The sequence below is a fragment of the Podarcis muralis genome, chromosome 6 (genome assembly GCF_964188315.1).
Source record: "Podarcis muralis chromosome 6, rPodMur119.hap1.1, whole genome shotgun sequence".
In the NCBI taxonomy this organism is placed as follows: domain Eukaryota; kingdom Metazoa; phylum Chordata; class Lepidosauria; order Squamata; family Lacertidae; genus Podarcis; species Podarcis muralis.
The window spans coordinates 28,743,971-28,771,408 of NC_135660.1; the positions used below are offsets into that span (position 1 = coordinate 28,743,971).

The window sequence follows — 27,438 nt, forward strand, 5'->3', positions numbered from 1 at the left end:
GAGGAAATCCACATTTAAAAAGGAACACAGACTTTTTGTGGTTAGGAAAGTGACAGGGGAATGCGCTGAAAAGTATGAGGTGAATGGATGATTAGCAAGACAACACATAAACACCCCACAAGCAAATCAGGATAAATGCTCTTTCAGCTCTGCTCATCAGAATGAATGCTCAATAAAGATTTGGCATAATCTAACCGCTGCATAAGTTTTGTGCAAAGCTCATCAGGATGGATGCTGAATAAACAGAGCTTCTGGAGGTGGCCCTTTGGTTGAGGGAATCACATGGAAGGTTCTAACTAGGTTCACGTGAATGTGGTTAGAATCCTGCTTCAGACCTTCATGCTAAGCAGTTTGGGGAAGAAGCTGGAATGTGTGGGGACATCGTGGGTGGGCCTTGCATGCCCTCTCCTCACTGTAAAGTCGTGTGTGTGTGTGTGTGTTGTAATGCCTAAAGAAGGCTTTCAGCATACTAAAACATCAAGACAAGCCACACTTTCCAACATGTGGGTGTGTAGAAAGCGGTGCAGGGTTTCTTTTTTAAAGTCACACATATTACCCTTTCCCCCCCCCCCCAAAAAAAGCAAATTTATAACCACTGCCGTGTGGAGAAAGCAGTTTGTGTGAGGTGTTGATATGAGCTGTAGCTGGATGGGAATGTTACACATGTGTATATAACATTATATCCTCAGAAATGGATCAAATAGACATCACATGTGCTGTGTGTATTACTTAAATGATCTAGTAGCTAGGAGAATTGTCTAACTAACCCTTACCCTGGTTTATAATTCAAATTTTACTCTCAGGGATATTGTTGTGAGATAAATTATAAATAATATGATAGTGAAGTCAAGCATGTGCTAAAACAATGGACTGATTTTAAAATGTGGATGTTAAAGTTCAGCTATGGCAACCTTTCCCTGAATTATACAGTGACATTTAAGGTTTCAAGAGCATATATTTAAGTTGTCAAATTAATTGAATTGATGACTTTAACGTAGGTGAGCAGGTTGACAAGTGTTGATGATTCATGACTCGCAGAGGATGCTTATAGCTGCTGTTTTTACAGACCTTTGATACAGTATGCATGTGTTTAAAAATAGGCAAAAAGTGTGGAAATAATAATTATCACCTCAGCAAAGCCTAACACCACCAGAAAGGGCAGGCAGATCTACAAGGCAGATACTACAAGGTTGTGGTTGTAACACTGAGATCACGTCTCAACGTGTCTCATTGAGATTTCAGAGATTAAATGTGATGTTAAAATGAAAAAATAGTGACTATTAGCAAATCACGAACCTTTCTCAGTTGACTGAGACAGACCCATTGGCACCAACAGAGTATAATAAAATTCTTAAATTTAGTCACTAATCTACCACTTCTGTACTACATCTGACAGTCTTAAGTACACACTAATTATACAGTAAGTAGACAAGAGGTTTCTAGAATGTAACACGTGTCCACAGGTTCCTTGTAGTGTGTCCTGTCAGTGACTCCTTGAAAGATTAACGGGACATTATGCATTTCTGTTAAATTACAGAGTTCACATGTGTTGTACCTTAATATCACAATGGTGTTCATTTATAATCCCAAAATCAAAACAAATAAATCGTAATTTTAAAATTCAGCATATCCCAGCAAAGCTTTAAGATCCAGTTTTCAAACAAATTGGAAATATTTTGCTGTCAAAATATGTACTGTTGGCAGGAAAAGGTCCAGTATTAGATGCTGTTGTACACAAAAGAAAAAGTTGGATGTATACTATTGAATAAGTTCCGTCAGTGGGTGCAGGACAACTGAAAGATGTAATGCATAAATGCACACATTTTTGCTTGCTGACATTGACTTGGTTCATGGCTTCAGGCTGATAGAGAGAGATGCCATTTTGGCTACCTTTCTCCTACAAACAAACAAGCAAACATTGCAAGTAAAAAGGAAAGGGGGTGGGACCTTAGTCCATCAAGGAGAAAACTCGCATCCAGTCTGAAGTGGTACAATCCACTCTGCCGCCTAAGTATTCTAACAGCACATTCTGCTGCATGGGCAGGGCTGGCTCACATATAGCAGAATCCTGAGGTCATAGAATGGAGCATACCATTTCAAACTGGAAGTGAGGAGGGGGGTGCCTTAAAAAAAGACCACATTTCCCATGTAAAAACTTGCTGCAAAGGTTCTAGACCCCCCAAGGTTCTAAACCAGCCCACTTCCCCTAGTGCTAGTTCTCTAAGGGGTGGGTGTGCGTTTATTTGGTTGTGAATCTTTGTACTTTTGTCCATTTACTGTATTTATTTTTCCAGATTTGAACTATAAAATGGTGATTTTCTTGAGTCAAAATGAGAGTACCCATAAACATTTTAAAGAAAAAAAGCACTGCATAAGCCTCAATTACTGGAAGTTGTTGGTAAAGCCTCTCCTCCTACCAGATGGGAGGTGTTGTGAGCTGTTCCTGCGTCGGCAGGGGGGCATCTTCGGCCCCCTGTGTCAGTTTCCCAGCTGCCGCACCACACCAGTCAGCCAGCCAATAGGGCTGGCTTAGGGCGGGGTTTAGCCGCATTTAAGCGGCCGTGTCGGCACCATGTCCTCATTCTGCTAATTAAACATCATCCACCCTCCAAAAAAAAAAAAAGTTACAAGAGGGCAGCTATTTGCATAAAATTTGCATATGAAGATTTACATGTTTTAGTGCAGATTTAGAAAGGGTTGTTTTAATTTGAATAGAAATGCTGTACATCTCACCATAGCGGGGAAGAATGACCAAGTCACCTGTTTGCTTGCTCAGTCTGCTGCCAGCTGCCTTCTGGTGATGTGCAGCTACAGGGCTCCTGTTCTGCTTTCTAATGGTTTTTTAAAAAATCTTTAAACTGGATGCAGTCCTTCAAAACAGAGGACTGCCTTCTGTGAATTAAGACTCCTGGCCATCCTAGCAAGGAAATAAAACACATTAGAGGAAACAGGAGCTGTAGAAGCCTATGTAAATCCCCGAAGACTCGTCAAGAAATCTCTGGTTTGAAGACTGCAGAAATGGTTCGCTCCCTTTAGGTGTTTAAACTGTCAACGGCAGAGGTTTGATGGACCCGTGTGGGGTGGGTAGCAGGGCAAGACTAGGCAGAAGGGAACGGTGTGGGTAAAAGAATCAAATGCAAGGTAGCGTAAAAAACCTTCCCCATGATAAGATTTAAGAAAGCTTGTGATATATAATTACTGCCTCAGATGATTAGATTACGGTTCAAGCATCTGAAGGAGAAGGGAGACTTCAGAGGCAGAGGCAGCAGGCAAGACAGGAGATTTATACCTCTTTTTATTACATATAAAACTAAGTCACTAAAGTTAACAGACCTTTTTTTTTTTTTCCAGTCACCTTTCTTTCTTTTTTGCAAGTGGCAAGTAAACATTTCACACGTGGATCTCCAAAGTTGTGTGTGTATTTATTTGTATATTTCTTTATTCAGGTACTTAGGTAGTTCACAAAAATGACTCACCTCCCGGTAGGGCAGTAATGTTATGGAAGTCATAATACATTGTTAACAGCTGGCTGGTGTTTTAAGACTCCTTCGGAAACTTAGGAGGTAATTCTTAGAGTTTTTAAATAATTGAACTTGTCAACACAGTCATGCACAGAGTTTTTAGAACCTTTTCTTCCTCCCTTTTCAAAAAATGAATGCTAGTTTTTGACAAAAACTGTAATGCAGCATAACTGGCTAGCCTGAACTGGCAGAACAAAGCCCAACATAAAATATATGATGGAAGTTACTGAAATAACAGTCACCTTTAAGTCAAATCTTACATAAAACCAACCATGCATACCTTTGGGAAATTGTTACTTAGGCTACTGATTTTTTTAAGTGTATGGCAACAATGAGGTAGGTGTTTTTCTCACAATATTCCTGGTTTGTCTAAAGTGGTGCTGCTTAACTGCCTTCGTTATAGGTCTGGTTCATATGAGTAAGTGGGTCAAACCGGTGGGCACAATCCAACATAGACGCTTGAGTTGATACAATATGAAATCATACTTTAGTGATACATGCATGAATTATACAGTAAGTCTCCAGCTTGTATTCTCCCTGCCCCCTTCTACATTTGCACACGAGGACAGGAGATTTCAAGCTGATATGTAAGCTTTGGAACAAACTTCAGTTTCCCATTTAGTCTGAATGAGTGGAAGACTAGAGTTTGTTCAAAGCGTTGTTTGAACAAGATTAAGACAGCATTGGAAATGGCTGCGGCATGTGTAAACAGCACCACCCTCTTGCACCCAGAACTCATGTACCACAAAGAAAGGCTGAGCTGGTAACCACAAATATGTGTCAGTCAGCTTCCAGAATCCAAAAGGTCAAGCAAGGGGGGGTAAGGGGGCTCGCTAGGCTAACTTAGTAGCTCCAAAAGAAGTAAAGGTGAAGGTCATTGTCATTTTTTTGCCTTGAACATCAAAATGCCTTGGGCCAGCCATGGACTATCCAGCCCAAATGGCTACAATGCCTATCTGCTGTGGCACAACTTTTATTAATACAAAGAGATATCCAAGGGCAGTTTTAAAAAATAGCACACCAAAGCAGCTCATCTTTATGCTGTAACTTCCAGAGATTGACTGTATGATGTAGTTGATAAATGCATTGTTGCTTTTCCGCTTCTACACTGTGGTGTCCCAACATAGCAGGAGTTTTGAGGTTATTCAGCATCTCTGCCTGCCAAGGTTATGGTTTTAATTTTTAAACGTGACAGCTTTATTTCATGAAGCCACTTGCATTTTAAAATTAGTTTTAACATCTCTTTTTTCCTGTATTGCTACCAAGTTTTGAAAGTGCAGAGATAAAGAAAACAGACTGAAACTTTTTTTAAAAAATCCTCTGTTACTAATTCTTTTCTTTTGGAATGGAGGAAGGCAGGTTTTAGTTCAATTTAGCTGCTCTTGCTCATACCAAAGCTCCTTTGCCGGGGCCAACACAAGATGCTTTGTCATCTGAGGAGAGGCAGACCAGCTACATCTGCCTCCGTGTGGGGTGGCTCCCATCATCTCCTCTTCCTCCTTCCCCCACTGCTCCCACTTTCTCCTCTGCTCCTCCCACCTTGTGGCCTTTGAGGTCTTATCAGCAATGTCTTATTTGGAAGAACATAGGGCCCTTTCTCAGATCAGCACATTGTGGGCAGGGTAGCTTTGGAGAGTGCCTGCCTGCAGTGACCGACACCTTTGTGGTTAAAGTTTGGCAGTTTAGTACTATTTGCCGTCATGAGCAATACACAAACAGACCTGCTTCAGGTCCAATTCGCCCACAATGTTCCTTGCTGAGAAAGGAACCTCCTGAGATCAAGGCAAGGCAGGCAAGAATTCCTGTAACTTCCAAGTGGCAGTAGCATTTCCAGAGAGGGAGCAGCAGCAGTCAGCCAATCGGCTAGCCAGCAAAACAGCAGCAGGTGATGAGCATCTGCAGGTGAATGAGGCTGTAGGCTTGTGGTAGCAAGTGGGTGGGCCTGGGGTGGCACTAATCCAGTGCCTCTTCCCATCTGCTGCCTGAGGCAAGGGGCTCGACGTGTGTGCTGCTACTGAGTTTCTGGCAAATTATTTCTTTCTTCCGAGTTGAAGGCTGATGGAGGAAAGCGCATTAAACAACATGCAACCTCGTTTATAAGGACTGTACAGTCTTTGTTCTGAAAGCTCATCATTGTGGAGGGCAAAAAGGACTTGCCGGGTCATTCTAGAAAGAATGTTTGAGGGAATTATGATGTTTCTCTTTGCAGGAAATGGCTCTTTCAATACTCAGTCCTACTTGCTTTCACAAATCTTTATGAGATTGATATTCCAGAGGTCACCTAACTAGCAATGAGCACATTTACTTGGCAGTACCTTCCATTGAAATTGGCGCTGTGGGTTAAATAGGGCTTGCTGATCAGAAGGTCAGCAGTTTGAATCCCCGTGATGGGGTGAGCTCCTGTTGCTTGGTCCCTGCTCCTGCCCACCTAGCAGTTTGAAAGCACATCAAAGTGCAAGTAGATAAATAGGTACAGCTCCGGCGGGAAGGTAAACAGCGTTTCCATGCGCTGCTCTGGTTCGCCAGAAGCTGCTTAGTCATGCTGGCCACATGACCCAGAAGCTGTATGCCGGCTCCCTCGGCCAGTAAAGCGAGATGAGCGCCGCAACCCCAGAGTCGTCCATGACTGGACCTAATGGTCAGGGGTCCCTTTACCTTTACCTTCGATTGAAGCCAATTTATTCATGATCCTTTACTCAGTGTAAATATTTTCCCCAAGAATCCTTATCAGTCACATGTTGCCCTGCCAAGCTCTCTTCAACTCCTTGCTTTTGTCCTTGAAGTGCCCTTCTCAAAATGTGCCAGTGATGCTGCTTAATTGGATGGATGGATTTGGTACGAAGACACAGTATGTTGCCTTCAGTAGAGTGTGAATGAGAGAATCTGAGTTCAGCAACAAACTTAATCCTGTTCTCCAGGCCAGCTGGCTAGTGTCTATTACTTAAGAGGCATAGATAGCTGTTTATCTGAAATGGGTGACCTATATAAAGGAAAGACTATGAAGCTACTTTTGTGACAGACTTCCTGCCTTCTCTTCCTGTAACTCAAGGTTACAGTTCCATCTGCCAGGAAGCAATGATATAAATAGACTGCAGTAAAAGTCATAACCCCTGTATGCTAACCTTTACCTTTGGAACTTGCACGTGGCAGGTTAAGAAAAGTCTGTCTTCCTGCTTCCCAGTTTTCACTTTGGACTGTTGGGTTTAAATGCAAATTTGTCCTGTTATGGATTGGAGACAGGGCCTTTTTTAAAGTTCAGTGTTCCCTGTAAGTCTTTGCAAAAGCAGGTTCCTGCAGCTGAAAGCTAGGATCAGAGTCAATGGGGAACCAAAGGTAAGGCAAGAGAAGCAAAGACAACTCAACATGGTTGCAGTCCTGTTCATGTTTACCTAGCAGTAAGCTCCATTAAGCTTGTGAGACTACAGGCAAGCAACACTTTGGGTGGCTTTCCACATTACTGAGGGTTACTTACACATCAGATGAGAAGATTTGCCACAACATATGCATTCAGTAGATGGCCTTAATCAAACCTGTGTCCTTTACATTTTCTTATTTGTTTATATTTTTTTCTGTACAAAGATTCATATTCTGTTTTATTTACAGATGTTTCAAGGTGGCTCACAATGGAAAAAGATAATAAAAGATATAATAGGCATAATAAAGTAAAAAATAAAAAACAGTAGCCAAGAGCTTAAAATTAGTAACATACATACCGTAAATCCGCAGCCAGTTTAAAAAATCCACTGCACTAATCACAAACCAAGGAGATGAGAAATCTTTAAAAGGACAACTCAGATGACATTAGCAGCCTGAGACGACAATCTTTTCCTTTTCCTGGGAACTGCAGATTTTTAAGTGTGCTCAAAGCTGGATACCCCTATTCTCTGCATTGGGCTATGATTTTCAGAGTGGTTTAACAATCAGACCCTCATAAAAAAATCCAGGTAACTCATAAAAAATCCAGATGTCAGTTATGTTACATACATCATCTGTTGTTAAAATATGATTGTAAACAAGAAAAGGACACAGGAAGTAGCATAAACATGGGATTTAAATTATAGGGGGAAACATAATTTTTCACTGAATACAGATGTAAGAAAAAAATTGGTGCAAAGTTATGGCACAGTGGTATTTAACTTCTGTAATTTACTGGAGCGATAAATCATTCACAAACAAGTTGGAGGTGCAAAAAGGAGAATGGAACATATTAACATATGCGATGGACATGTAGCTTTGTACAAAAATACTGGAAGGTGGTTAATAGAATAATAACAAAATGGGAAGTTTTCTTGGATCCAGTATTGATATTTCTAAACTACATGTCACCTGTCATAAAAAAGAACATAAGGAACTTTCCTCCTATTTGTTAACAACTGCAAAGATGGTATTGGCTCAAAATAGCATCACAAGTTGCATTACTCCCTCCCTGGGGGGAAAAATGGCTTAATAAAGTTTGGTATTTGGCTCCAATGGCAAAAATAACTTAGTGTTTAAGAGCGATAACGGCAAGTGAATATAGAAAACAATTGTGGGGAGCGATAAATAAATCATATTGTCAAGAAAATATTTAACCACCTGCAAAAACAAATCCAAGTAGGTTTAGAATTCTTTTAGAAGAAATATATTCTGTTAATTTACATTCACTTGCAAAATATTATGATGTGAAATATTATTATTTTTTGGAATAGAGTTTTGTTGATGATCGATAATAATTGTCAAATGATGAAATTTAAAAAAGAGAACTCTGAAGAAGAGAAGAGGAAGCTTTGATTTGGCTCGTCAGTCCAATGGACAATGCAGGAAAAGGCATAGATGCAGACAGTGCGAGGAAGCAGCAGAGAATTGTAATGAGAAGAGAGAGAAAGGAGAGCCCAAAGAGCAGTGAAACAGCTATCCTGTTGTTCAGGATATCCAGCCGTGGCTTCTTCCAGGAGCCCAGGTGTATGAGAGGCTGGTCCTCATTTCGGTCTCTTTTATTCCCCAGCGCTGGAACTAGGGAGACTTCGTGTGCCTAGTAAGTAGCCTTAACCCACTAAAGGCATCTTGTAATTGAATTGACCTGCATCTGGTCATGTCATCATCCTTAGGGGACCAAATGGAGACTGACTCATCTACCCTCATCAAACACTCCAAGGCTCAGCACAACATAATAGACCATGTTTGTGTTTTGGAGAACCAGCGAGAGGAGATTTGGCATCTGGCATCCTAGGTAGGAAAGGGGCTTGGCACAGGGCATGTGGTACTTAACTTCTGGCAATCTGGCAAGTGGAGGCTTGGTGTCAATTATCAAGGCACTACACAGCCAAGATTTATCAAAGACTGCAGATCCTGCACACATCTGCTCTCTTGCCTTTTCCCTATGAATTTCAATAAATCATAAATGCAATTCATTTTACTTGACAGGTCTGTGGCTCAGCACTTTGATGCCCATCAAAATGATTGGGGGCTGTTCTATAGGCTAGGGGAGCAGATGGCTCCAGTATAGCAATTTGCTGAAGACACCGTTTTGCATCATCCTAAGAGACAGCAGAAATAAGAACTGTGCTTCGTTTTCGGAAATGAAACACTGGAAACTCAATTTGATAACACTTGGCCCTCTGCCTTTCTTGAGTGATTCCTGGGGTTGGATTCTGCTTTCCCCAAAAGGAAAATAATGCAAAACAACATTTTCATTTCTAGCCTTTAGCTGACTCCAGCATCTGCAAAAGATGTTTGCCCAGACGCTGAAGGAGCTCAAGGGAGCAATGATTTTGAGAAGCTCAGTATTCAGTTATGATACTGTTGGGAAATCATTCTTATTTTAAGCCATCTTCCCCCACCCCCCTCAAAGTATAAAATCGTGCTGTGATCTCCCCCTACCATGTATCCAAATGAATTCAATTTGCTTCCAATCTGAACCGACAGAATTGAGATATGAAAATGAGTTGGCGAACACTCCGCTTAGCTGGATGCGGTACAAAGGAAAGTAACATGGTACCAGTCAATGTGAGCACACCATCATTTGGCTCTGCCAACTTGGTGCCCCCCAACTGTTTTGGAGGGCTGGCCATCAGCTGGCTGGGAGGGTACCAGGTCAGCAAAGGCTGGGCTAACTAGGCATGGCTGATGCAGACCTCTGTCTCCATTAGAAATGTGATGCTATATTACTATAGCAGGAGGTGGGGGCGATTTGAACCATGGAAGAGATCGGTGGGAGAAAGCCCTAGACTCTTCTCCAACTTTATCTTTGCTTTCCACCTTAAACTTTCCTTTTCCCCACTGCAAAGCTCCATGTCTAGCACTTCCCACCTTTCTGAGGAATTCATTTGTCAAATAGGCAGTCCACATTTCCCTGTGTCTATAAAACTGCAGTTCTAACTGTGTTTACTCAGAAGTAAGTCCTATTTAATTCAATTAGGCTTACTCCAAGGTAAGTGGGGTTAGGATTGCACCCTAAATTTTTAATTCTGTCTCTGTTTACAAGATACCAATTTCAGTAATTACCATTGCCATATATTTCAGGGTAGTACACAATTGAAATTATCAGTAGACGTAAGTTTTAATTCAGAATCCGAACCTCAGCCTTGAGGGACTAGAGAAGTCTCAATACCGCTGTTAAAAGAAACCATGACATCTTCAGAAAGTCCTTCCCTGCACTAATTTGAACAGTTAAATCCATTTTGCATACTATTTAAGCAGCAAATTGACAAATATATTATGTGATATTGCAACCAAAGGAAAGCAAAGGTCCAAGACACTGAATACCTGCAATGGGACTAATTTCAGCCATGGTGAAATCCATGGTCTCTAAGTCATTTGCTCTGAGTTTTTAACACTTCTTAACCTTTAAACCAGTGAGAGATTTTACTTTCTTGGGCTCCATGATCACTGCAGATGGTGACAGCAGTCACGAAATTAAAAGACGCCTGCTTCTTGGGAGAAGGGCAGTGACAGGCCTAGACAGCATCTTGAGAAGTAGAGACGTCACCTTGCCAACAAAGGTCCGTATAGTTAAAGCCATGGTTTTCCCAGTAGTGATGTATGGAAGTGACAGCTGGACCATAAAGAAGGCTGATCGCCGAAGAATGGATGCTTTTGAATTATGGTGCTGGAGGAGACTCTTGAGAGTCCCATGGACTGCAAGAAGATCAAACGCATCCATTCTTAAGGGAATCAGCCCTGAGTGCTCACTGGAAGGACAGATCGTGAAGCTGAGGCTCCAGTACTTTGGCCACCTCATGAGAAGAGAAGACTCTCTGGAGAAGACCCTGATGCTGGGAAAGATGGAGGGCACAAGGAGAAGGGGGCGACAGAGGACGAGATGGTTGGATAGTGTTTTCGAGGTTACCAGCATGAGTTTGACCAAACTGCGGGAGGTAGTGGAGGACAGAGGTGCCTGGCGTGCTCTGGTCCATGGGGTCACGAAGAGTCGGACATGACTAAATGACTAAACAACAACAACAACAACAACAACAACCTTTGAACCAGCTTTGCAGTCCTCCTGTGTTTTGGCACACAGAAAACAGTAGGTTTTAATTTGTGATTTGGTTACCCATTTCTAGATTATCACATAAACAGGACTTCTAGAATTCAGGTAGTACCTTGGCGCAACTTTGAACAGGGAGGGCAAGGAGAAAAAGCAGAGAAAAGCACTTAAATGTGGCCTGCTGAGTAACTATAGGTTAGCAACCTCTCAACTGGATCTATCATCCACTGGAGCAGCCTTTATAGCTGTCATCAGCCAATGATGTATAAAAGTACAGAATCTATTTCTGTCCTTTTATACTGGAGATCATTGGCTGAAATGGGTACACAAATGCACTTCAATGCACAATTTCATGTATCTGATTCAATATCGTTTTAGGTGTGCATACAGTGCATTTACTAGATTAACAAACCGGATGAAAAAACAAGAAATGAATTTATGTTTTCCCCGGGACATAATGAAGCATACATAATTATGCTTCACATTTATATAGTATTTCAGAGTGTTCAAAGTGCTCATCTTAGCCTGATTAATGCTTACAGCATTAAAGAAGTCCTGCTGCAGCGACAATAACAACAAAGTTTTCAAATAGCAAGTAACATCATCATCATTATCATTATCATCATCATCATCATCAATGCCCTTCCTCCTGAAATTGTCAGACCACTACCACCACCCTAATTTCCTGCTTGTGAATTTTGGAAGCAGGTTGTTTCCATTTAGCTCCAACCTACCCACATGATCAGGGATACAGTATCTCATGAAATAAGAACATAATGTCCCCAATCCAGGGAAATGTTCTTTTAGAGCAGACTAGCTGGTGCAGTTACTGAAATAAAAGCAAAATCAGCAGACTTCCTTATTTGTTCTGAACACAAACTGATTAAATGTAGAACTGAATATAGAGCCAATATAAAGACAGAAACTAATAACCTCTTTTTCAAGCTAGTGGATCTTCCAGACCAGAACAGACCAAAGCTTTGGTGCACATGTAACCTCCACAGCTTCATCCGTAGCATGCATCTATCTTTACAAAGAAGTATATGAAGAGGAGGCACACCTTGAGTTAACATGAGTAACAAATAACAAGGTTCTACCATTGTAAGCCCCAAAAGTCTGTTGCTTATGAAAGTGCCACCTGTTGAGTTAATAACGCAAAACTTTCTATACATGATTTACCCGATGAGATTGGTCAATGTGCCAAATTTCAAACCAATCTGCTAAAAATTACTTCAGGTTAAAAGGCACCATGGGTTAAAAGTGTTTAAAATGGGGAGAAATATATATATACTGGAAAGGACCATTATTTAATGGCAGTTTAATTGTTTCACCAACAGCTCACTGCACTGTTTCCTTGGAATTGTCACATGTGCATGTTTTTCACAGATTAGCAGTAACAGAGAACAGACTTTTTAAAAGCCCGTAAAAGAGGATGTCCTTATGAACAATGCATTTAGTACCGAGTCCAGTACACGTTGTAAATAGAGCTGTGTTTTATAGCTGTGGGGTATCTTTATAGCTTTGACATTTACATTTCTAACAAGCAGCACTTCCTGGAAGTTAGCCTAGCGTAAAGCCTCACAGTTACAGTGCACCATCCAACTTGACTCATATTTTAGTATATTTAAAGGGAATGTTATGTTGTTTATCCCAAAAAGTTACATAACTAATGCTGGGTGAGGGCGAGCGGGGAATAAGCTTTTAAAAAGATATATAAGGGTTTTTGGTTTTTTTGCCCTTTCTTGATTCTTCTTAGGAGGGTTGAATCTGGCCATCTGCTATGCAACCTGTTATGCAGATGGCCATGTTTTGTGCATGTGATAAGTTACATATTACACAGGCTTGAGTCAGTACTAGGTTAATGCAAAACCCAATAAGCAACAAATTGTTGCCATTGCTGCATTGTGAATGACATGCATCTTTTTCTTTGCCCTGCAGAAGCCCCTCCCCTTGATGTTCCTGTAGCTTCTTCATTAGCATGCTGTGATCTGCCTGATCATTGGTTTATTCTTTTGTTGTATATGATAATCTCTTGACACCATTTTGCTGTGGAATGTCCTGCCTCACCGAAAGGTATTGGATGAACTGACTTTCAGATTCTTTCCCACCATACAAGGTGTCATGTTGTAGCATCATTAACAATGTTCTGTCAGCTGGTATTCTAATTGTTCCAATCATTTTTGATGTGGCAAGGTCACTGCAAAGTAACTCTTCCCTTTAGTTTTGCTTTTTTGTTAGTATTGCAAAATACAAGTAGCTATGCTTTCAGACCAGGGACAAGGACAGGGAATTTTGAACTCTCTGGGTATTGGTGGGACTACAACTTCCATCATCCCTGACGATCAACCATACTGGCTAGGGCTGATGGGAACTGGAGTCCAATGATATCTGTAGGGCCACAGGATCCCAGTGCCTGATTAGGGTTTCCATGTGCGAGTGTGTATGTGTGCAAACCAAGTTGTGGAGTGACTCTCCATAGCAGCTAAGCATACCTGGTTGTTGGGAATAGTGGGCAGGACCTTTTCTGGTGCTGCCAAAGCAATAGAGCACCCTTGCAAAAGAAATTGTCCACAACCGTTTGCTGCTCTCCTTTCAGCTGGTAGTCAATGCTTTTCCTTTCCAGCGTGTATTTTTCAGGACTCATTATTTGCTGCCTTTCTCTCTGTTGTTTGTCTACTTTTAGCATCTTAATAGATTATTCATGTGTTTAGCTTATTGTTTTCATAATATGCACGCCATCAACTGCCTTGAGTTGAGGTGTATTTGTCTCTGTGTGTTTAGAAAGTCAGAATGTAAATTTGGAAAACAGATAAACAAACTCTTTTCTTACCTACCATTGTGCCGGGTGAGTTGTGGCTCTGGCAGTGCACACCATCGCTTTGACTCATGCTTAGGTCTCTTTTGAGCTTTGTATTGGATCATCCAGCAGCCCATCCATCTTCACTGCCTATGAACAGCTCTCAGCAGATACAGAACTTTCTCCCAAGGTTAAACAGGCTACTGGGTTGTCTTGTGCAACACAAAGGAGCCTCACCTGTTTGAGGTAAAGTAACTTGCTCTGATGCAGCACATCGGCTTGGCCACCACATGCCCAGTGCAATGATGACAGAGAGACAGGGAAAGTTCTGCTTCACTCCTCTAAGGAGCTATTTTGTGTCTTCAAACAGCATGTGGCAAGTAGGATTGCCTCACTGTTTGCGGCAGAGTTGGTAAATTGTCTTTGCCTAACTATAAACCATGCTTATGAGGCTAAAACTTGGGATCTGGTTAATATTTCATAAAATATACATCTGGCTTGATGATTTTTTTGTTTTATAACAAACCAACCAACCCTGAAAGCTGTTTACAAAAAGAGTAAAACAATGAAATCATCAGTATTTTTTTAAAAAAAGATTAAAAACAACTATTTTAAACCTTTTTAAAAAAAACAACACCCAGTGGTAAGTTAAAAGCCAAATTATAACCCACAGCATTCCACATTCTACATGTCTGGGTAGGCTTGCTGAAATAAAAATGTTTATCATACACACCAAGTAATTAGCTTCTCCCAAACACCCAAGGCTATACAGACTTCTTTTTCATTTGTGGTATTTCATAGATCATAGAATTGTAGAGTTGGAAGGGACTCCTAGGGTCATCTAGTCCAACCCTCTACATTCCAGGAATCTCAACTAAGGCATCTATGACAGAGGGCCATCCAATAATTCAGTGTATTGCTAAGGAAGGATAATGGGAGGAGGGTTTAGGTGTAGAAGTACAAAACTCTTCCCCTTTTTCCATTCCATGCAAGTGAATTTTTTTCCACTGTAAGCATTTTGAAGTTGTGTTTCCAGCTCTCTGTGTAATTTGCTCTTTTAGAGCAAGCTCAATTATTCTCCTGCAAAGGAGAATAAGGACACCCTTAAGGGGAAGTATAAGCATCATTGACTTTCCAAATTCCGAAAGAAACAAGAAAAAAAAGAGCTCCCGTTAGAAACACTGCAATATTTGTTTCTTAAGAGGCTGAGGAAATCTGCAATTATTGTAAGATGCACCATCAGATGGTAGGAGGGTGAAGGAAGAAAGCTGTGGGCCATAAACTGGCCAGCTTTAGCGTGCTTATTATGGGAAGCCCCTTCCCAAGAAAGTACAGCACAATGAGAACTGAGCATGCTCAGTATCCAAGGAGTGCTTTCTGGGTTTTTTGTAAGGGGAGGATGGGGGTGAGGGATGTGTTAGACTATCCTAGGAAAGGCACAGCTCATTGGACAATGCAAACAAATAAAACTAATTTGGTTTTCTATGTTCCAGTTAAACTGAATACTTTATTTCTTTCCAGTGTGATTCTCCCAAGTGATGAGCCACTTACCTTTGACAATCCTCTCTTTCATGGCAGAAGCTGATAGGTTGCACAATTTGTTTAGGAAAAAATAACCTTGGCTTAATTTCCAAATAGTTTCCTAGATACTTCTGTGGGAGTTTCAGAATCTTATCTGCTCTTTTCCTTCCTTTTTTCCTCTCCAATTGCAGGTTTGCTTTGTGAATCTGGATGCTCATGAAGGTAACTGCAGTGATGAACTAATGAAACAGGCAAGTGCTCTGCTAATACACAGTGTGTGCAAATACAGAAGTAGCTCTTGCTACTCACAGGATAGTCAACAGAAAGACGAAGAGATGTCTCAACCACTACCCACCTCTGAGAGGGGGAATAGAAACACTGCTTTGAAACTGCCATGTATAATTATTGCAATTCAAATAGAAATACAATGCGTCTCACCATAGTGGGAGCATACCAGGTGGCCTGTGATCCTGCTCAATCTTCTAACTCTTGGTGGTGGGCATTTTCTAAGCTCCTGCTCTCGTTTTTATGGTTTGTCACCTTTAAATCAGACTTGGACTGGACTGTCCTCAAAGAGGAGACACCTTAAAATAGACACTGTCCTCTGTTGAGCAGGAAACATGGCCACTCCAAATGCATGGGGCGTCTTTGTGAAGAAAACGTATTATTCTAATGTAAACTAGAATAATAATAATAATAAATAATAATAATAATTTTTATTTATACCCCGCCCTCCCCAGCCAAGACCGGGCTCAGGGTGGCTAACAACCAATAATAAAAACAAGTTGATTAAAATACAATTTTTAAAAAAGATTAAAATACAACATTAAAACATTAGGATGCAGCCTCTTCACAGGAGGAGAAAGGAAAAAGAAAGAGGGGGAGGGAATCAAACTGATTCTAAGCCAAAGGCCAGATGGAACAACTCTGTCTTACAGTCCCTGCGGAAAGAAATCAGATCCCGCAGGGCCCTGGTCTCATGAGACAGAGCATTCCACCAGGTCGGAGCCAGTGTTGAAAAGGCCCTGGCTCTGGTTGAGGCTAATCTAACTTCCTTAGGTCCTGGGACCTCTAGGGTGTTGCTATTTATGGACCTTGAGGCTCTCCGTGGGGCATACCAGGAGAGGCGGTCCCGTAGGTATGAGGGTCCTAGGCCGTGAAGGGCTTTAAAGGTCAAAACCAGCACCTTAAATCTGACCCTATACTCCATGGGAGCCAGTGCAGCTGGAAAAGCACCAGGTGAATATGCTCCCATGGTAGAGACCCCGTGAGGAGCCTCTCTCAGCATTCTGCATCCGCAGAATGGGACAGCTTCAATGTGAACGGCACTTTCAAGGGGGTGCCAGTGACTGCTTTTTCTTTCATGTTTGATAGCATGGCTAGATAGAGAAGTGTGGTTCGCCACTCATGCTCATGTTTCTTGTGCTTCAGAGGTTGATTGGTATCTCTCCAAATCTCCCGAAGCTTATCAGCTCTATGAATGTACAGCCTCCCAAAGAGAATGAAATCATCCTGCTGAGTGGATTGACTTCAGGGAGCCTTCAGGCTGGTTTTGAAGTACCCCAGGTACGGACGTTCAATCAGTCTTTGGGAATGCCTCAGTGCTCTGTTTGGATGCTCAAAGGGAAAATGCCAGAAATACGGCAGGATGCATTCTAGCTAGCTAGCATACAGAGACACTCGTGTATAAAAAGAGCATGGGCGTCTTTGGGGGGGAAAATACAAATACGTATTTAGATTCATTTACTTTGAAAAAAATGGATATTAGAGAACACAAAAACAAAACTTTTCCACAAACCCTCACACATACAAACTTAATAATTATATTGTTTTATTATTTCCTAACCCTCCAGAGCTGATGCTGAGGAGACAGCTGAGCTCCTTTATGTGCTTGGGAGTCCATTGCGTCCATTGCACTACAGCCTATAAATGTTGCTGGTGCTGGTACTGACGTTTTGTTGCGGAGCATAGCTAGGAGAAAATGAAAAGATTTTGATAAAAAGTTATTTCTTTTCCGTTTAATTGCATCACTGGAATTTGGGTGTTGTTGTTCTTTTCCCTCCAGTGTTCTTGGCTGGCAGATGTCTGTCTGGTTCAGTGTGCAAGAGGAAACAGAAAGAACAGCACAAACTGCATCATCTTTGAAATAAACAAGTTTCTGATTGGGCTGGAGCTTGTGCAGGAGAAGCAGCTGCACATCGAGGCCAGCATCTTAAAGCCTGAGGATGACACTAACTGCTCTGTGTCCTCAATAGAAGAAGATTTTCTTACAGCTTCCGAACACTTTGAAGATGAGAGTGAGGCCGATGAATATAAAAACGGTAAAATCTAGCTGGCTGAAAGTGAACATGTCACAGCCTGTGCAGTCAAATACATAAGGGCTTGTGCTCATGTAAATAGCACTCGGTGTTAATTGGTGCAAACATTTAATTGCCGCTTGAAAGCAATGAAATTAGAGGAAGATCCAAAATCCCTCATGCCGTTAAATACCATTGCTCGTGAGATGGAAAATGTGGTCATTATACATGGTGATTGCACACTTCCTCTTCATGCTACTTTGGCACGTCCACTTTTCAGGACACGACGGCTGGTTTTCTAAAGGCTAACGTGTTGCTTTTCATTTTCCAGGTCAGGAAAAACTGAATGTCGCCGAGTCCTCAGCAGAGTTCAAAAAGCACGGAGGGAAAGGACTCGAAAGCTTACAGTGCAAAAATCCCAGGTTGCCATTTGCTCTGGAAGCGAATTGTATTAACAAAGACAGCGCAGCTCCTGCTAGGATTTCAAGCTCGTCTGATGAGGACTTGAATGCTGAGGGCGAAGACAGCGTTTTGCGAACCGTGGACAAAGCCAATAAGCACTGGAAATCTGGTACAGCTGGGAAATCTAAGCCACCCTCTAATACTGATGATCTGGAAGACTCTTCCAGAGGTGATACAGACAATTCGGATGTGTTGGAAGACGTGTTGTTGGCCGCAGCAACCAAGGAGGAAAGTATTTCTCTGGATGATGCAGCAGAAGAACAAGACATTCGTTTAGACCCCTTGGATTGTAGAGATGAAAGAACAGATAATCCTCCCATGCAAAATGAACAGGCCACAGCAGGTCAGTTCGCTACAAATTTGGCAGAGTCGGTCCTGCAAGACGCGTTCATCAGGTTGTCTCAGTCTACTTTTACCAAAGAGGCTGCCATCAGCATCTCTGCTGGTAGCTCCTTAACTCCAGCTGCATATGCAGCACAGGATGCGATGGCTTCGCGGCCATGGAACGAACTCCCCAAAATTGTCATAGTTCAGAGTCCAGACGGCTCCGAAAACACATCTGAATGGCCTGGATCTAGCTTACCAAATTTGTGTCCTTGGTCTGACGCTGAGCGTCCCCGTGAAGCTGCAGACTGGTTGCAAGACAACAGTGGAGGCACTCAAAGTGCCTTGGAGGTGGCTTTGGCCTGTGCCGCTACAGTCCTTGGCACAATATCGAGCCCACATGCCGCAGAGAAGCTCAAAAGAGAACAGGAAGCCGCGGACTCTCAAACAATTTCTAATGAAGAGTTGGAGGGAAACTCTGCCCAAGGCGTCAGTAACAGCCCACCTGTGGATTACTCATTCCCATCTGCCCTGTGTGGCATGACTCAAGTAGCAAGTGCTGTTGCAGTTTGTGGTCTTGGTGACAAGAAAGATGATAAGTATCCTGCAGCCTCCGGTGGACTCTTGTCTGCTGCAGAGACGTCGGCAGCCATCACTCTTCACTGTAGCATAGCCGTAGGGAGCAGCATGGAGAATCTGAACAATAGCGTTGCACAAGCATTATTCAAGGAGGCATCCTTAGTGTTAGCCAAGCCAGAAACGTACAGAAACCTAGGCGACTTTATGGAATCTGTAAATGGGAAAATTGTCCAGGCTGTGACAAAGCCCTCAGTTCCCCCTTTGGAGGAAGTGATTGTTGATGAACTTGCTCAGAACTTGTCCAATGTTATTCTGAGACACTCGGTGGAAGAGGTCAGGAAGAAGCAGCTAAACACACGATCTGAAAGTAACGTAGACCTCAGTACCCAAGATGTTTTTATTGCAACTGCAAATAAGCTGCTTTTTGATGTGCTGTACTTCACTTGTAAGAAAATGAGCGATATCACACAGCTCACTGAGTCTTTAAGTACTTTTGCTGAAGATAATCTTAGCTGGCAGGTAATGGAGAGCCAACCAAGGGAGTCTACAAATGATCTATTACAACCATCTCCAGACAACTCTGATAATAAGCCTCCTAGTACTTTTTGTGGCAGTAGCCCTAACATTGGTGTTGTACCCACAACAAAAGACGTCAAAGAGGAAATTGTGCTGGAGACCCGGGAATCGGCCGCACCTCGTGCAGCTTCACCACCTAGGGTCAATGCCCATAGTTCTCCTTCTGGAAAAACGTCTCCCAAAAAAAGGTATTTGAAAAGAACTGCAAGAGAGTGCTACAAATCCATACATCCCAGTAGCAGCAATCATACAAAGAAAGAACTCCGGTCGTTTACCGGCAGAGAAGACACAACGCTAGCCAATGAATGCAGACATGGCATTCAGGAACGCCCATCTTCCAACTCTGCACCAAGTACAGAAAGTCATGAAAAGCATGTGTGTGGTGACACATGGCACAATGAAGCCCAACTCAGCCTCTCCTTATTGGGTAATCAGGGTTTGTTGCCTTCCCAACCTCTGCTACAGTTGAAGCATCCAGCAGATAAATACTGTGTAGCAGATTTTGCAGAGGAATTGGCAGAGACGGTGGTCTCTATGGCAACGGAAATTGCTGCCATTTGCCTTGACAATTCAAACGGCAAGCAACCTTGGTTCTGCGCGTGGAAAAGAGGCGGCGAGTATTTGATGCCCCAAGCTTTGTCATGCCGAACCATGAAAAGGAAGAAGGAGGCACAGTCCAGCGGATCGGTCGTGAGAAAGCATCGGCCGCCCAGGCTTAGTGAGATCAAGAGGAAAACGGATGAGCACCCTGAGCTAAAAGAAAGGCTTATGAACAGGGTGGTGGACGAATCCATTAACCTTGATGACACACTGGATCCATGCAATAGCTTTGCCAATGAAGTAGCTGCTAAAATTGTGAATTTGGCTGAGTTCTCTGTGGCTGATAATGCGTGGCAAAGCCCAAACCACCCTCGAAATAGACTGCACTGTGACAGGTGGAGCAGAGTCAACGCATCCAGCTGTGAAAGCATTCCCGAGGAGGACTCCGATTCCAAAGGCTCTGCAAATACTTTGGGTCTCACAAACACTTTAGGGCAGCCAATAAGCAGGACCAGCTCTGTCTCCAAACAGTCCAGCTGCGAGAGCATCACGGACGAGTTTTCAAGGTTTATGGTCAACCAGATGGAAAATGAAGGTCGAGAGTTTGATTTACTACTTGACTACTATGCTGGGAAGAATGCAAATAGCATCTTGACTTCTGCAATGCAACAAGTTGCCAAGAAAAATGGCCACCTCAATGTGAGGCCAAGTTGCCCATCCAAACAGTCCAGCACAGAAAGTATAACAGAAGAATTTTATAGATATATGCTGAAGGAAATTGAAAAGGAAAATAGAGAGAATGTGTCTTCTGCTAGGAGTGCCAAGGACTGGAGTAGCAATTTATTACCTCCTTCCCAACGCTCACCTTTTTGTTTCAGACAGTCCTCGATGCCCGATAGCAGAAGCTCAGCTTCTAGGCTAACAGTGAATGTGCCCATCAAAGCAAATTCGTTAGACGGCTTCTCTCGCAATGGCCACAGGGATTCTTTAAGTGTAGAGCCAATCAGCACAGCTTCCTCTACAGGGCTTTGCAAATCAGACTCTTACCTGTACCAAAGATGTAGGACTGATCAGGCAACCGACATGCTGATTCATGAGACATGGGCGAATTCCATCAAAGCTCTAATGTGCAAGAACAAAATAATAGCAAATGATGCAGAAGTTTCTGAGCTTGACCAGCATCCTCACGACTCCCCACAGCATGTTCAACAGTATGCAAACAGGCTGGCTGCTAATATTGTTGAAAGTGGGAAGACTTTAATTGTCCATTACCAAGATTCTGCAAACAGAGATCACGCAGCAGACAGCAGCCATGTCCCAATAGGGATGCAAAAAAACTGTAAACCAATAGGAGACAGAATAGATTTAGATGTGAAAAAACCACATTCTTCACCCCCTGGATTTTTTCCTACCAACCATACAAGCTGTTCTGTATGCCTAAGGGAAGTGCCTTTAATTCAGATAGAAACAGAGCAAAGAGAAGACTTTGACGAAGTCTCAGAACCATTGGCGGAAGTTAACGTGGCCTCTGGGAAACCAAGGGGGTATCTCAGCAAACAAAAACGTGCGGAAGCAGATTCAGGAAGGCACCTGGATTCCTCAACAAACAGCAGGTAAGTTTTATAACCAGGTTGAAAGCATGGGGCCCTGTGCCTGATAAACCTGTGGAGCACCAGACATCTCCCCATACGCAGAAATGTAGGCATGCACATGCACGCACACACACGCACACACACACACACACACACACACACACACACACACACACACAACAGCTCCCTCCATCTCTATTCTGCTGTACCCCTTAAAGCTGAATTATGCTTTTCAAATCTAAGGACCCTAATTTGCAAATTTGAATATTTTATGTCTTATGCTCCCTCCCCACTCAAAGAAAGTTAAATGTCATAACAGAATCTGTAACTACATATGACACATGTTTATAAGGCATGATTACTAGAATCCTGCACTTATTTTGAAGTACTGAACTCAATGGGGCTTACTTCTGAGAAGACATTATAAAATTGTACTGTAAGGAAAGCCATGACGGGTCATATAGCTAGCCAGTGCATGAGCACAGGTTGCAAGACATACTTTTTTGCTCTTCCATTTTGCTTGTAATCTGGAGCATAATCTCTACTCCTCAACCTTGCCAAAATAATCTGTTACATTCCCCCGTTGTAAAGATCTGGCTGGGCAGACACTCTGTTATTATTGTAAATGATCTAGACCTGGACCTCCATTATGACTAGATCCCTACTAAGTAGTTTATATTAAGTTTAATTATCAATTTATCCCTTTTTCAATAAGCTGCTGGTGACTGTAGATTCTGAAGGGCGCTGCCTTGCCCTGCACATTTCTTCTTTGAACTCCAAAATCACACAGACTTGTGAAGGCTAAAGAGCTCTCGGTTTCATATTTTGCGCAGATTTAAGACTATGGAAATACTCCAAGTCACCACCCACCGCACATTAGATATTGGAGGGCAAGCATTGTTACCGAGAGAAGAACTTCTAAAGATGAGCTCGGCTACATGCAGCAAGAAATAATGTTCCTGCTTTATGCTATGTTCCTTCCCTAGTCTTCTCCTTTTCTCTGCCCACTGAAGCACATTGGACTTGGATTTTGCCAGGCAACAGATGTAGAAGGAGGGTGGGTGACAGGGACCAGAAGGGAATGGATCAGAAGATGCAGCAGTGCAATCCCCATGATGCAATTTACCAGCCCTGTTGGCAGCATATTCTATATATGTGCCCCCTTTAATATCCAAAAAGGCAATAAAAATCTATTAGCTGGTGGTCTTCCATGACTTGGAAAAAATTAAATAAAATAAAGAATGGTCCAAGTGGTTTGGTTGACCGATACAACAGTGCTTAGGAGCAGGAAGAATTTCCCAAGAGATTTCTCATTGCTTTATCAGAATCTTTCCTTTCCTTTCCTTTCCTTTCCTTTCCTTTCCCTTCCACAATCAGCTTGACTATACGCAGTGATCCTGAACCTCAAGCTTCCAAGGAGGCCAAAGCGGTGGAAGAGTTTCCAGTCCCTCCCAGCAGCAGTGACGAAAGCACAGGTAGCAGCTGGTGCCAGCTGGCAAATGACGAGGACAATCCTGAGGATACAAGCAGCTATTTGCAACTCAGCGAGAGATCTATGAGGTAACCGCATGCCCCTTTTGAGCTGCAAGGGGTATAATCACCAGCATAAACGTTTTGATTGTCATTGGCTCAGAATGAATGTAGCTTGAGTGTGTCCAAAAGAGGACTAGCTTTCATACGGTGCTGCAGGAGGCCTCATTAAGTATTTGGAAACCATGGAAAGAAATTGCCACCCAACCCTAAGCAATCACTTCCTGTTCCTGCAAGGATAACACCATCTGAGAAGCTAATTTGAGTCAATCATGGCTCATTTGTCAGTTCCATCTGGGTCATTTACATCTAACACTGTTGTATTGAGTTCTCATTCTCTATTGGCGTGGACACGATAGAAAACTAAGGACTGGACAAATTACTGTAGCAGGACTTCTTTCTTTCTTTCTTTCCTAGCATCTAAGTATTATCATATCATTGCAAGCTCTTAGAGTCAACAGCACAGTTTCAAGATGGGAACTGTAGGTCCATATAGATTTGTTATGATCTTGAAACTGGATTCAGTAGAACTACTCAGTCTGTAAGGAGAGAAAAGCCCTGGAGAATCCAGTTCTCTTTGGGCAATTTGCCTCATTGCTCATCAGGTGTTTCTGGCTACTCAAATCTAAATCTCTGCTGTCACTGCAGCCTAAACATAATCGCCAAATTTACCACCACTAAAAGCCATTAGTTGGTTGAGATCTCACTATAGGTCATCTGTTCCAAGAAGTCATAAATGAGTTGAAAATCCCTATTGAGATCCCACTGTTGTTTTCAGTCTTTGCATGATATGACTCACAGCCTGTGTGGTGTACTGTTTATAGTGCCAGTGTAGGGCTTATGGGACCAGGGTTCAAATTTCCACTTGGCCATGAATGTGACCTTGGGCTAGTCACTGCCTCTCAGCCTAACCTACCTCTTAGGTTGTTGTGGGGATTAAGTAAGGAGGCAGAGAACTACATATGTTACCTTGAGCTCCTTGGAGAAAAAGATGAGATATAAATGCAATAAATTGATTTTTTTTAAAAAAAATCTTGTGTTTGAGGCTGGAGGCAATAAAAGGTGACAAATTATAAAAACACAACAAGACATCAAACATTAAAAAATTTCCCTATCCAGGGCTGCCTTCAGATGTCTTCCAAAAGTCGAATAGTTGTTTATCTCCTTGACATCTGATGGGAAGGTGTTCCACAGGGTGGGCACTATTACCAAGAAGGCCCTTTGCATGTTTCCCTGTGACTTCACTTCTTGCAGTGATGGATCCACTAGAAGGCCCTTGGAGCTGGACCTCAGTGTCCAGGCTGAACGATGTGGGTGGAGGCACTCCTTCAGGTATGCAGGGTCGAGGCCATTTAGCACTTTAAAGGCCTAAAGGCCTTTATCTCTGGCTACACTGTGATGAGTCTTAGGGTTTTATATAATATGGCAACCACGTGATGACACAGTATCAAGTGATAATTAGCACATATATGAAGCAGCCATCATGACTCAAATACCACCAAATGTTCACATTCCCTGACATCACTTTCAGGACAACATTCTGCCACTCATCAAGTGATGAGACATCAAGTGATGTAACCAGACTTTACATAGCATGTTTTGCTCTGAGCTGAAATGAAATCTTCATTTTTGCCTTACCAAACCCTCAACTTAACACTTGATTCTTTCTCTGTCAGTTCATAGCACCAATAGATGTGTAACTGTTGTGTATTGTTTGACTAAATACGTCCCCATCTTTTGTGTTGCTGGTAACAAATTGCTGAGTCCGGCAAGAACTGTGTGCCCTTGTTCTGAGAAGCAGAAAAGCAGCCGCTCTGTCCGCCGCTTTGCTTAATAATGTCTTCAAGTGCATGCTGGTGCAGACTGGCATTAATACTTAAATTTTTGCATCGTCAGCAATGGCAACAGCAGTACCACTAGCAGTCTTGGCATTATGGACCTGGAAATTTATCAGGAAAACATGCCATCTTCTCATACAATTAAGTAAGTAGCTGCTAAGGTGACCTCTGATCTTGGGAAGCGCTGCTCCATTTCAGCTGAAAACCATTCACATCATCCAGAATGTGCCAAGCGACTTCATTATTCATCCAGCTGCTCTCCTTTCTTGCTGCCGCTTTAACTCCCATCAGCAATGGTTACAATACAAAGTTAGTTATTTCCATTAAGTGGTGATCAATTATTTCCATAAAGTGGTGTCCACATTTTCCAGTTGCCCACCACATTCGCACTTAATTTCATAGTGTGCTCCAAAGTGCAGATTAGCTGCACTTTGCCCTCATTCTCTAAATATACTGTTGCAAACGCAAGGTGTGAATTTCCCCCCTGAAATGTTAGAAGCCAGCAGTTTCAGTTACAGATTCAGTAATTGCTATCTCTGGCAAGCAGCCATTTCTTTCTGATATAAACAACTGCCTACAGCAAACACAGGCCCTGGTTGAGCAGCATATTTGCATGTTTATTTCGAAGGTTTGCACCCCACCTTTCATTCGGATGATTTACAACAGGTTGTAATATATATATATATATATAACTATAAATCTCACGCACATGCACAGCCCAGCAACCTTTAGTTTTCTAGCTAATGGACAGGGCCAGAACACGCTTTCCTTTGGGCACCCAGCCCCAGGGAACTAGGCATTGAATCAGAAAATTCCTTCTGGCAGAGAGTGGGTTGCAAGGTTGCTTCTCTGACCAATGGATTGAGCAAGGCTGGTCTGACAGACTTCCTTATGGGCTCTGGGCAGTGGCAGAGACCTTAGTGAGCTTGCCCTAAGGTCTATGAACCCAGAATAAGATGAGCTGTAGTTCAGGGGCACAGCACATCATTTGCATGCAGAATGTCCCAAGTTCACTCCCAAGCTGGGGCTGATGGGAATTGTACTCTAACGTTTGGAGAGCTCCATTATGGCTTCATGGTACAACAGCAATGGCCTTCCAGAGTTTCAGACAGAATCTGGAGCTGCCTCAAGCCAATCTGGAATGAGCCCAGTTTGGTTAAGGTGTTGACCAGTTTGGGTGCACAGCCCTGCCTCTTAGGTTCCCATTGGTTCTGCTCCAGGTTTAATTGGCAGCTGCGTAGATATTTTTGAAAGGGAAGGAACCAGAATTCCTTTTGGGGGGAGAGATCCCCAGAGAATATTTGATCCTCAATGTTCCTAAAAATAATTTTTTAAGTCACCCTGAGCACAGTACATAAAGTGGGAGGGTAGATACACAATTTCTGAAATAATATCAACTTGATAGCCTTAAAACTGAGTACTGATGCTTAAACCTCCTGTCTATAAAGCTCTGTGACTAATGAGATTTCACAAGATACTTCAAAGTTTCAAAGGGCTTTGAGTTTGATACCTTGGTAGCAAATGATAAAAACATAAAAGATCCCTTAGTGTGAATGCTGATACACTTACCCCAAAAGCAAGTTCATTTTAAGTGTAGAAATCAAACTGAAGCGTCTCAGGTCCCTCTCTGAAATTATTTCAGCTTTCATGAATGGATGTCAGGCCATGTTGCAAAGTTATATACAATAATCTTTTCTTGTTCTTTTTGTTTCTTAAGTGAATTAGTAGATGAAAACACATTCCACAACAAAATGCCAGAAAAGGTAGAAGGTAAGTTGTATGTCGTAAAACAGGGTGTAGGAACTCGTTGTTTTGCCTGCAAGCACTGGGAAAATGACGGTGGCATTCTTTCCTCAGAATGCGCTTCTGGCTTATCCACCGGAACAGCCAATGGGCAAAAGGATCTCTTGGTGATCAACTTTGACCTGGAACCAGAGTGCCCTGACGCAGAATTGCGTACCACCCTTCAGTGGATCGCTGCATCAGAGCTTGGGATCCCCATGATCTATTTTAAGAAATCTCAGGAAAATAGAATTGAAAAGGTATGGATCTCTGTTGCAGGAGAAAAATGATGGCAAATGTGGTGTAGCACCCACTGACAGGCAGTATTTGAAGAACTAAGACTATCATGTTTTCCTGCCATAGGTATTAGAGTAACATTTTAAATATACTGCCCCGCCTCTAGTATTTTTATCTATTATTACTGCATTTATATCCCACTTTGCCTGCACAAAGGTCAAGGTGACATATATTATTCTCCCCCTCCCCATTTATCCTCCCAACAACCCTGTGAGATGGGGTTTGCATAGGGACAGTGACTGGCCCATGGTCATCCACTAAGCTTCACGACTGAGTGGGAAGAATGAAATACAAACCTGCGACAGAAAAGTCATTCA

General features: G+C 42.4%; 1 protein-coding gene across 4 annotated transcripts in view; it reads left to right on the forward strand.

Annotated features, from left to right (window-relative positions):
* The window catches only part of SPHKAP (SPHK1 interactor, AKAP domain containing), a 74,211-nt gene that overhangs the window by 40,568 nt on the left and 6,205 nt on the right, over positions 1–27,438 (forward strand). For 2 of the 4 annotated variants that reach the window (XM_077929908.1, XM_077929909.1), the window contains exons 4-11: positions 15,496–15,555; positions 16,736–16,870; positions 17,370–17,625; positions 17,933–21,695; positions 23,052–23,234; positions 25,101–25,187; positions 26,760–26,812; positions 26,900–27,084. In XM_077929908.1, coding sequence (XP_077786034.1) covers positions 15,496–15,555; positions 16,736–16,870; positions 17,370–17,625; positions 17,933–21,695; positions 23,052–23,234; positions 25,101–25,187; positions 26,760–26,812; positions 26,900–27,084 — 4,722 coding nt within the window. Of the gene's footprint in view, positions 1–12,932; positions 13,060–15,495; positions 15,556–16,735; positions 16,871–17,369; positions 17,626–17,932; positions 21,696–23,051; positions 23,235–25,100; positions 25,188–26,759; positions 26,813–26,899; positions 27,085–27,438 lie in introns of those variants that run through there. The other 2 variants (XM_028731154.2, XM_077929910.1) reach the window with 2 other exon arrangements.